Source organism: Glandiceps talaboti, chromosome 4 (assembly GCF_964340395.1).
Source record: "Glandiceps talaboti chromosome 4, keGlaTala1.1, whole genome shotgun sequence".
NCBI lineage: Eukaryota > Metazoa > Hemichordata > Enteropneusta > Spengelidae > Glandiceps > Glandiceps talaboti.
In genome coordinates this window covers 24888978-24901703 of record NC_135552.1, presented here as the reverse complement: position 1 = coordinate 24901703, position 12726 = coordinate 24888978, and the positions used below count along the sequence as shown (strand labels likewise).

General features: G+C 33.8%; 1 protein-coding gene across 3 annotated transcripts in view; it reads left to right on the top strand.

The window, feature by feature from the left end:
- LOC144434454 (PDF receptor-like) overlaps nt 1–12726 on the top strand; it is a 95267-nt gene that overhangs the window by 73586 nt on the left and 8955 nt on the right. For all 3 annotated transcript variants that reach the window (XM_078122905.1, XM_078122903.1, XM_078122904.1), the window contains exons 3-4: nt 11438–11569; nt 12434–12576. In XM_078122905.1, the coding sequence (XP_077979031.1) occupies nt 11438–11569; nt 12434–12576 (275 nt within the window). The remainder of the gene's footprint in view (nt 1–11437; nt 11570–12433; nt 12577–12726) is intronic.

The following is a 12726-nucleotide window of genomic DNA, read 5'->3' as shown; positions in this document are numbered from 1 at the left end:
TTAAAAATACTGATTTTACGAATAGTGCATCTGACTTGTCCACACGAAATTACAGTTGAGAGAGAGAGAGAGAGAGAGAGAGAGAGAGAGAGAGAGAGAGAGAGAGAGAGAGAGAGAGAGAGAGAGGTAGAGAGAGATAGTAGAGAGACAAAGAGACAGTGACAGAGAGGAGGGGACAGACAGCAGACGTAGGGTGTTCTCTGTGTTTCTAAGCAGCTGTTTGTGCCTATACATCATTGTCATGTGTTATTTGTTTAAAGAAAAAATAATCCAGAAGTGTAGGTTGATGTCTTTTCATATCTTTGCAAAGTCTCAAACAACAACAACAACAACAACAACAACAACAACAACAACAACAACAACAACAACAACAACAACAACAACAACAGCAACGTTAATTCAATGGTACACATCTCATTTTATTTACAGGTAATTCAAAGATCTGATCTTCACAAGTTGGTTTACCTGGTATTATATTCGCCAATTACACATGTTCTATCTATCATTTCAAGGTTGATATTACATTGTACGTTAAGAAGACGAATGTTTGAACGTACCACGTTAGTCAATATTGAATGATTAATCAAAAATCTAATGAAATTTCATGCGATTCGGCTTTGATACATATTCATTACACGGCATGGAGTAATTCCTATGTTATATATGAGATGTAGTTGTACCTAGATATATTTCTAGCATCAAATTGTCAATTTATACCAGTTACCATGGCAACGAATTGCTGATTTTGTATCATGACTGAGTAAATCAGTCTTGCCATTTATAAACCAGAGATTCTTGTCGCTGATTTGGCGATGAATAGTGCACATGGGAGAAAACAGCTTTTAATTAAAAGGATCGGCCAATCAAGTAAAACCTGTAATTCAAATCCCAATTAATGGTGCGATACAAAATACATTTTTAGTGCTCAATGCTTGAGGGTTGATTACTAGGTAAACAGTTACTGCAGTTTGGGAAAGTTATAGAGCTTTATATATGGAAGCCGATAATAGATAGACAGGTACGCACGTGTATGTGTTTATTGGAAAGTGTGTTTTTTAGCAAAAGTAATTGTAAGCCCAACTGTATCGTTAGCTCTGGAAAATTACTTTTTTTTATGATTTACATGATCAGTCACTTAATTGTTAAGTGTATATATCGTTAAGGCCTGTGTTAACTAATCCTTACAACAATGTTTCTGGGCGAGCAAAAAGAAAAAGTGCTTCATGATCAGATCAACACATTGAATGTACACCAATACAAGCAGGCAATTAGTAAATTTAATATTCACCAGGACTGCACTTTATCTCACCTGTAGACATTTACAGAGTATTTTAAAAGCTGTCAAATTCATATTCATGTAGTTAGATTATTAAATGTGTTTTTTTCACATATTAAGGTGCAAGGTAGTGATGTTGCATTTTATGCAGGTTTTCATACATTGTGCCATTGAGTAAATATTGCATTGGAAATATGATGTATAACCAAACCTGTTTGGTCAATACATGACAATGTGCATTTTACAAATGTAAATGGATGAGGTGAATTCTTCGAAATATCTATAGAAATGGTAAGGAAATGGGTGTAAGTTTATTTCTAATAACGTGTTGATATGTCACTCATAGTACGTAGTCTTGTCAGTGCTTGTGTTCATGAGTCGCTGATGCTTAACTCAAGCTGTGTATTCGCTTTCAAGGATATGTTTGAGGTTAACTACTAATGGCAATAAATTAACGTCATCTAAAATCAACGATATTTGATGATGAAGCGGTTCTCTTTCATTAACCTGTCCTAAATCTAATTCTAGAGATATCTGCAAGAAGATTAGATTTTTACCTGGAGCTTCCAAATCAATCTCTGCACACTCGAAGATGGGTACGGAGAACGCCAATTCCTTATTAACCTATGATCGTTAAAAGCGTACCACCTAGGGCGATGAAAGTATTGTTACCTTAGTCTGGGTAGTTACCTTGATGGACAATGTACGCACTTTATTCGAAATCCATAAAGATACTTCATTGTCTAAATACTGATTTATTTTTCATATTCCATTAAATTTATGGCAACACTCAAGGACAATTTATTGCAATTTCTTAATAATAAATGAATTGTAATAGATTTTATTATGTGAAAGCAGGTGTTCTGATGCTTCTGGTACTTTATTTCATTGGATCATCAAACACGATCGCGAATGTTACAAGTTTGTTTCCATTTTCCAAACATGTTTAAACAGACACGAACGTGTGGATACGTTTGATGGTTAAGTCCCATGTTACAGCTCTTATGGTTCAGTAAGTCAAATGTTCACCAAGCCGCGTTGTTCTAAATGGAAGACTGGATACATAATTTTATATATATATATATATACTTATTTGTCCACTTTCATGAGATATACATCATTACTATTATTGAGGCCTGGAGTAGGTACTGACAACAGACGAGTAACAGTGCCCAAGTAACTATTTAGATTTGTTCTCTTCGACAACGTCAAATGTTTATATAATCCGTTACGTGCTTTCATGGTTTTAACAATTTGGAAAGCATATACAGTACAATTATACTGGCAGCTAATAGTTTTCTCCAGTCAGCCGGAAACTAGTGGTCATACAAGGATATTGCAAACAGCAAATCGAATGCTACTACTAGTTATGGCATGGTATATATATATATATATATATATATATATATATATATATATATATATATATATATATATATATATATATATATATATATATACATATATATATATATATATGTATATATATATATGTATATATATATATATATGTATATATATATATATATGTATATATATATATATATATATATATATATATATATATATATATATATATATATAATATATCACTATCACACAACGTGTATATTTACGCAAGCAATAATTATACCGTATAATATTGACCCCCAATTAACAGTTACAATGCCTTTTTTATAAGCACTGAACAATGTTTAGTGAATATATCTTTGGTTACTTGGTGAAAAAAATGTCTCAGTATAGTACAGCTAGTACAGTATAAGCTGTATGTTATGTGAGCGGGCAAATTCTATATACAAGCCGATTTGAACTGTACATCTGCTTATCAAATATAGATAATCCACACCAGCCTTCGAATATGACAATCATTGGGATTTGTAGTTTGAATCCTGGTAGATTAAAGCTTACGGTGTTGATGATGAATAATTAATAATGTGAAAATGTTATACTGAGATGTTACACACAGATGCGTATTAAACCTTCACTACCAGTAACTGTGACATTTTATTCATCAAGTAACCAGAGATACATTCACTAAACACTGGTCAGTTACTTTAAAAAATACATTATCAGTTAATTAGTGGCCAATGTTATCTGTACGTAGGGTAGTGACAAATTTAAAGCTTGGTTTTGAATGTGTCGCGATCATATTAAAACTGCACTGCACTGCATTGTAATTGTAACTGGAGTATCACATTTTGATCAGACAACCACAATATATTTATCGAATAATTAGACCTTGTAGATGTTAATCAGAGGTCGATATCATTCATAAGTAGTACGGAAACAGGTTGAAACCATTATCACCGCCAAGGGCAGTGATTTTGGGTGGGAACCTAATATAATCAATTTGATTTGATTTTATCGTGGATGCAGGTACCAAAACATGTCTACCCACAGGTGATGCAGTTTCAGGGTATACGATGTTACGAGTAATGTAACTTATAAAACCTTTTAAAAAAGCATCCCAGTTGTATCTTTGACGCTGTCGATTTATTTAAGAACAGATCCTTATACTAGTACTCTGTGTTGCAATTGTTGAACAATGTAATTACTTGTTTTCCTGTATTTACTCAATAATCACCTTGGAAATAGCAGTATATTGTCAAATTATACCGGAATTGGAAGAAAGTTGCTTTCTACATCACACACTCTATATGATGAGGTTTATTCTGGGAGAATTATAGTGTATTTATCATCACTAAAGAATTCTGACAACATAATTAATGAATGTACTCATATATGTCACTTGTCGCGCGAGATTAGCATGTAATAACTATCGACCCAGGTTAGCATAAAATATCACGCTCAGTGGCGCCATTCGTCCATGACAAACAATTTACACCCTGGCCAAGTTCTACTATATAATTTATAATCTGTGAAACGTGTGCTAATCCTACCTTCAGAACCAGATGCAGCCATGTAATCCCTGGAATTTTGAACTTCATGTCTCCCAACTAACATTTATAGTTAACACCAGTCTTTTGCTTGTAACAACAGCTTTGAACATGCATGTGACATGTTATCAGCTTTGGCGTCTGACAGCATTGAACATAAAAGTGACAAGTGCTATTAGATGTCCATTTAAAAAAAGAAAAAAACGAATTGTTTCTGGTCAGCGCGTGTTTCTCCAGCCCATGTACTCTGCAGATCCGTGGGGAAACACAAAAACAACCCCCTACTTTAGTGAAGACAACTGCAGAGTCAATAATGAACAAGCAAATGACATCTGCCCCACATACACACTTGCTCTAAAATTCTAAGTAAAACGAACAGTAACTGCCATAAATAGTAGATTGAGTGACAGGCTTGTTGAATTAAAACAATAAAAGCTCGTCGTCGCACCATTTTAGACAAACTGTTCTGACCAGACACAATTCTTTTATGTTGTTGGCCTAAGTCAGTTTAGGTCATGTTATCCTGCATGGGCATATATCATTACATACTTGTGTTAAGGAGGGTAATTTAAGATGTGGGAAAACTTGAATGTTTAGTTCTTTGGGAAGACTATGTACTTGACAGTAAGATTCGCACACTATCAGATACCTTACTCTCACCGTAGATTTAGCAGGTTGGCAAACAAAATAAATATGCTTGATGAAAACCTATTAAAGAGAAGATGCAAAACTTGACGTCATAAAACTGTTGTTCTAAAAACTGTTTTAAAGAAATGCTTTAATCGTAAAGTAAAATGTGCTTCGGAAACTATTTAAACTTTTGTACTGTTACTTCGAACAAGGTACAAGTTCTTTAAATAGGGGTCAATATGGCCGTCCAATACTGTGATAATTGTATGATAAAATAAAAGATTTCCAATTGCCTTGAAAACAAGACAGTGGAACCTCAAACTTTATTTTATAATTTCAAAAGGACCAACAGCCAACTCCCATATTACAAAGTTTTTAGAGATTTTAAGAACTTTGGAATTCGTCCCTGAGGCACATTTTACGTTAAAGGATAAATGTCGCCATATTCCTCAGATCTGATCTAACCAATGCTACGATTCGTACTTTCCAAGCAAGTTAGACTTAGCTGGAAGTACAACCCTCGAAGTATTCTAATCACGTAGTATTTCACAAGTGGTAGTTGAGTTATTAAAATATTGGTGTAATTTGGTGAGAATTAATGTATACTCACTTTATTCAAATTATTGCATGCCGTACACTTTATGAAATATGATTTTAACGGTATTTTCGTGGACTGAATTTTCTTTATTTTCTTTGCACTGAGCACATTTCATTAGCACACAGTCCACAATGTACAATACAACATCTTCAACTGTGAAGTGTCCATTTCAACTGTAAATGACTTATCAATCCGTTCATTTCAATTACGTGTATATTTCAATACAATGTTACCGACATCATTAGTTGTATGCAATGCAGGTGTAAAACTCCAATGGTGTTTACACGTATTTTAAGAGATAGGAAATGAACCATGTGTTTGTTCTTGCACGTTTCAAGTTGCTGTCAGGCTCTTTTTAAATTCAAGATACATTACAGGAATCACACTCTCAACGCTACGATTGCCCACGGAAGTGCAATTCTATAACTTTTATTTCAATTCAAGATCACTGGTACAGTGATTATGAAAGCGAAACACACACGTTTTGTGAAATGACAATTTCCTGCCGGAAGAAATATGGTAATTAAAATGTTACCCGATACCTCGTTACAACGGAAATTACTTGCACAGAAGTGTGACGTCTGTCCTCTTTCATGATTTCTTAAAACATAATTTGTAATTACAATATTTGATATGTTTGGAATATGAATATATAACATTTATAAGAATATGCAAAAATTAATACATTGCAGTGATTCGCATATGAATCAGAACTTTGTTAAAGATGGCTCTGGTTTGATGATGATTCAGCAACATTCTCATAATATGCACCTGTTTCGTCGTCGATTCTTTATTATTGCCGGGAATATAATAATATGTAAGAACAGGAACTAAGTGATGCTTACGCCACATTATTGCAATCTCCTAGTTATAACGTCATTATTAGATTTCAAGGAAAAACTGGTCCTAAAAAGAAAAGAAAAACTGTTCTGTCGTGATATTATTAGCAACATGATGTTAAATGCCTATGATGAAACCGTGTCGCTCCATTACATATCATGACACATAACACCTTGAATTTAAAGACAAAATATGAATATTCTGTTGTATAGTAGTCATGTTGTAGTATTCACTTGTTTGTATAACAAGCACCAACAATTACTGGGATTGTAGAACACATGTCGTCTCTGCTGGAAAATGAACTTTTAAGCATATTACTGCAATATCACATAACAACTACAGTACTGATATCTTTTCTCCGTTATGTAAATGTCTGCTAGTAGATTTTAGTTCGGCGGGAATGCTTTCATGTGGATTATGTTATTTATTATTAATTTACAATATTTTTGCCTCAAAAAGCTCCTGACCCTTTTCCTTGCATAACTTACTCTGCAGCATGAGTCTGTCTGTCTGTATGTCTGTCTGTCTGTCTGTCTGTCTGTCTGTCTGTCTGTCTGTCCCTCTCTCTCTCTCCCTCCCTCTCTCTCTCTCTCTCTCTCTCTCTCTCTCTCTCTCTCTCTCTCTCTCTCTCTCTCTCTCTCTCTCTCTCTCTCTCTCTCCCTCCCCCCCGATGACTGCAATACCCAAATATAAGATCAGGACTTAATAACCATGTCTTAAATGTCAGCTAGAAGCTTAACTTTTCTGTGTGATCAGCACCTAATAATGTAATCTGCTCATCTGGTACTCTGATCCTATAAACCTCTCTAATAATCCTCACAACAAAGGTAGATTAGGTCAGTCTGTCGGCACTGTTATCTAAGCATTAACCTGCCTAGGCTTGTTCCTAGTTCTCTGCCCTTTGCCTTATTAAATTATTTACATAATTGCTTTTAGATATTAAAACCAATCGGGACGTAATTTTCTCTTTTTTTTATAACACGTCTGTTTATCGATAAACAGGGAACTATTGAGTACAGCTTTGCAATCGTGAGTACGGCTTTGCAATCGTGCCATTATTTCAAATGCTATCAAAACTTAAAATGATACAAGTAAGACTGCTTATGTTATTCATAATTTTCTTAAGTCTCGTTGACCAAAACTATATATATATATATATATATATATATATATATATATATATATATATATATATATATATATATATATATATATATATATATATATATATATGTATATAATATACCTAGTGATAATGCTGTGCCATGATTCGCTAGAATCAGTCACGTGATAGGAAAATAGAATGACTATTTCACTAGGGAAATAGTTCCATCAACTTTTACATGGTCACGTGACCACCGCGCGTTCACAGCAGGTCAAAATGGCAGCTTCTGACGATGTCGTCTGCCACCGCGAGTTCACAGCATGAGGTATATTATAAAACACTTATTGCCTGGCCTATATTCGGGCTATAGCACCCGTTCATTACCCCCTCGTGACTGTGAGTTACCAGAATCACATGCTATTTCCCTCGGCCTTTGGCCTCGGGAAATAGCATGTGATTCTGGTAACTCACAGTCCCTCGGGTGTAATAAACGGGTGCTATAGCCCTCATGGCCAGGCAATATGTGTTCAATATGAGTGAAAAAAGACGGTGACTTGGTTATCGAGAACTCTACATCCACTCTAATTAAAAGTAGAATCATTTTTAAAAGCATATAGTACTGTAATACTAAATAACTCAAAATGACGCCATTTGCAATTCGTCACTTAATACACCATTTTTATATAAAGTGCTATCAACATAAGCTATATATTTGGTCATTTTATAAGTCTACAGTAATTGTAGTTAAATGTAAGCAATCTTTCACTATAATATTACGTTAAGTATTTACCACACGTAGTGATTTAATGTGAAGTAACATTGCCTTAACTGAAGTGTGATTGAGTGATAGTAAACCACAAAAAGGAAACTGAAAGAAAATAGAATTTAATTTGATTTTGCTTTTCTGTGTTATGTTGTACGACACATTCAAGTATGTCTCTAAGTGTAAACGTGTCTTATAATGTTGGTTAATAAGATCTCTAATATTTTATCACAAATACTGTTAAAGGTCTATTGATTCTCATATTGATATTTCAAATGTATAACAAAAGTGCATTATTTAGGGTTTATGCAATTTCAACTTAATTTCTGACACACATTTTATATTTCGTTTGAAGGAAATAGAGTGAGAGGCACCCGTGTACTTTTTTGTCAGACTGAATAATAATATATGAACAACAGGAAATAGTTATTTATACGAGTCTTGGATACTACAAATTACTGAATTCATTGATACTCTCGTTTTCTGGCTTACACCTGTCCAGTAAATACTCACTGTTACATATTATTTGAGTAGATTTCGTCTTTGGTGACACTTAAAATCCTACATGCGACGTCTGTAATGGATAAAGGTGGACATTTCATCTATGTTCCCAACTGGAGTACGAACATTGAAATGATTTCACAACCAATATGATCTGCGCATGGTTGTTGATACAGAAATTTGATTGATTTTTTTTCAGACGAAGAACAAACAAACCGAAGCTGTAATTGGGAAAATAACATATTCTCCAATACTGCAATTTGTTTCCCTCTTAACAAACACAACTTTTAAATCGTACTCTCTAATAGTATGTTAACAGGAACAAGGGGAAGAAAGAAATCAGGTTTCGAGATGTGTTTTATTATTATCAAATCTCGTAATTAGACAATGTAAATTTAAAGTATAGATCCTACAATGACTGCTATTTGAATTGACGACTTCTTTGACCTTTGACTTTTGGTTTATTAGATGAAATTTCAACTCTTAAGCAACGAATATCTCGTCACACTGATAACATATTTAAAATATTTAAGATATTCAATTTCCTAGTTTTTCACTATGACAACGATTTATTATCCTAGATATCGCCTACATTATTTCGTCTCCGCTGTTAACATCAATTATTAATAATTGTAGATTCATGTTTCTCTTTTCATGTTTTGTCACTTGTAGACATGTGTAATGTCCTCTGGACTTGTGTATTTATTCAGTGCCATAGATGTAAGATTTATTTTCAACTAACATGCTAACGTTGACAGATTTTACGATTTGTTAATCTGGCTTCAAAAACTATTCCTAAAACATTATACTATGGTTCAGTAATTCCGGTTTACGTACGTATTTTTTTATTTTACCTCAGAAGACCCACGTTTGTAGAGATTCCGCGAAATTAAATATTTATCATAGGATGTTTTTCACTTGTCTTGGTGAATAAAGAATATCATATCGTTCAGAACATTTATATTTGGAGAAAGTTATAGCCATCAAATACGCATGAAGTTATTTTCATGTATCCCTGTGGCAAATCACGCCTTCAAGAAATACCATACATTTATCATAACATAGATTAGCTGGCACGTAAGACTCAGAGATTTACAGGAGCGACTCTCGTTAAAGCTATACTCAACTGTTACAGTGGGTAGTATTTTTTATCAGCAAATATGTCATCTAATTCCCACATCTTGTTAAAATCGATCACAGGTTGACCGTGATTTACGCTGTCACTCGTCATTCGAGAAACTTTCAATCATTGTAGGCCTTGGGGTAGCAAAGACATTTCCGTCCATCGCGTCTGATTAGCTTAATGGGAAACTATAGTATATCTCAAGTCACAAATATACTCTAGTTTAACAATACCTATCTTCTTCTTATAGCTGTCATTCCCTAACTAATATCAAAGTTAAGGAATTTAAACGTGACCTCTGTACTTTAAAAATATAATTTAGATTGGGGATAAATTTGATATTATTTCTAAAAAATAAAAACACACTGGTCTGTGCTTTGACATAGACATGGAGAAAAAACAAGTTTCATCTCCATAAGATTGTCTTTTGAAGGATCGTCTTGGCACTAGTGATTTCTCAACAATCCGGAATGACGTTATGTACCATCGTTTAAGTGTTCTTTTCCCAATTTAATAGCTACAACTGTTTCAGCGTAATACCACCTCTGTTACAAAATGAATATAACATGCAATTCAAATCTATAGTTCACTGCCTAATAATTAATTTAGAGAATAGCAATACACGTGCACGTTTGCTGATAGTACGAGCTTTGATCCGAAAATTTACCTTCAACTTTCCCACAAAGCATAGGCAAATTCGACTGTCTGGTGATCGGCCAAACCGGACGTCTAATTATCGTACAAATGGACTTTTACTAGGCCCCGCACACGGCTGATTACAACTTCATTACTGGAAAACGCTTCTATCCAAGTAACCAATTATTTTGTAGTAAACTCAAGGGGACAATGAAATCCGTTCATGACGAGACTAATGCATGTTCTCATCGTGTTTCAAGAAACTTTCAACTATTCACAAAACACATATAGGAGATAAGCTTATATATCTAGAACAAAGTTGCCTCGAATTTGTATTTTCCGCTGATAACATCATGTGTTAGTTGATATTATTGAAGGTATTGATTACGTTTTGTTCGGGAAATGAATGTAAGAATATAAATCTTTCGGGTATGGAAGCCATCATTAGTATCAATAACAATATTGCTAAAGCCACCTTATGAGTGGAACCATAATAATAAGAATGTCGTCCACTCTTTTTGTGATAGCTTATTATTCTTTGTAGGAACTAACATGATGAGGACTAGAACATTCCCATGATTCAGTATGAGGTACATGTACTTTTAAAGGAACTGACCAATTAGGCTTTTTCTGCCTATAGTACATGTTTATTAATTCCTGTTAAAAACTTTTTAATACACAATTACAATTAAGTAACACCTACAATTTACTCAAATGTGAAATCTTACACGTATTGGTATTTCTCTACACGAAGAGATTATGGTAAATGTGATTATATCACAAGAGATTTTACAATAAACCTTACCGGAAATGTCCAGAATGACCGAACACAAGTCAAGGGCAGTTTGATTTCTTCAAAAGATTTGGCAGTTGTATAAGTTACCAAGGTGCTATTTTATCACCTAATTTAGTCATATCATGTACGTTTTTAGCAATAATCAGTACAAGTTCATGGTGAGTGAACATCGCATCTTATTTGATATCTATTAACTACTAGAAATGAAACCTTTTGTACAGATTCCAGTACGTTTTGTTTACAATTCACACTTTCTTTTTTGTCATCCATAGGATCCTTTTGTCCAGCTTATTGGATGGTCAGTGACATTGTCATGCTTTGTGTTGAAATGTGTTGGCCACCTACACTAGCTAATTCGTCGGCATCAATCCTTTGTCCAACCACAAAATGGTGGAAAGCAGGAAGTATGTGTTCTGATTCAAAAACCTTTCAAACTTTCAAACTATAAACGACTCACTTTTTGACGACTTGTGATTCCCACAAATATCAATACCAGTATTTCTTAACGTGAAGAATTAGTTTATTTTCGCCCTCAATTCCCTGGAAGAGTTGTCTTTGAAAACTGCTTTTAAACATCCAAATGCATGCATGTGAAAATTGTTAATTTGTGTATTGCACATGTTGGCATGTCTTAGGAGAAGGATAGTAGTAATATGACCAATTAATCTTAAGACATGTTGTTTTATGGCTCACATTGTTATTTATCTGTAGTTAGAGGAAATACAAGCAGTTATTCGAAAAAAGAATCACATAAATCATAGACTTGTTACAAGGTAGTTATGTCAATTAACATTTAAAGTTGTAATTCCACTGTCCTGAAAAGGAGGTTACCATACTTATCGATATAATGTTATATCAGTAAAAGAATAAGAATACACCAGAAGAAGCAAATGCATCAATACCTTTGATAGCTCCAAGTAAACTATATTTACCTAAAGATCAATCAAAACGTTATTTTTTTATTATATTTTATGATAAATGTTTTAATCCATAATAACTGTATACAGTTAAAGAATGTACGGAGAAACCACGACACGACATAATATTATAACATATCCGTACAACTTAAAGATTTTAAGTTGAACACAAGAAAAGAGAGAATGTGATGTCGGTCACATGACCAACGAATGCATTTACTTGGAGAATTAATGGTTTAAATTAAAAGTGTATGAATGCCCCTAGTACAAAAACAAAAGTCAGATGTACAAAATGTAATCTATGTTGTTTTATTGGTCTTATAATGTAACATATATATATTTTTCAAACAGAAAACCTCGAAATGTACTGTCAACCGAATGGACAATGGACAAATATCAGTGCTGAAAAATTAGCACTAAGGTGCATTGATGATTATACGGGATATTTAATCCGGGAAGAGTTCGGCGTCAATCCAACGGAAAAGCAAGTAGTGGTAAGCATTGGGAGCTCTCTCTTCAAAAAGTAAAAGTGGTGATAGAGAATTTCTTTTGATATTCATAAGACAAGTATAACTTACGTTGATGGTTTTCCGTTAATCTTATCCTATGCAAATTTTGATGACTCGGAGGTGCATTTATGGCCG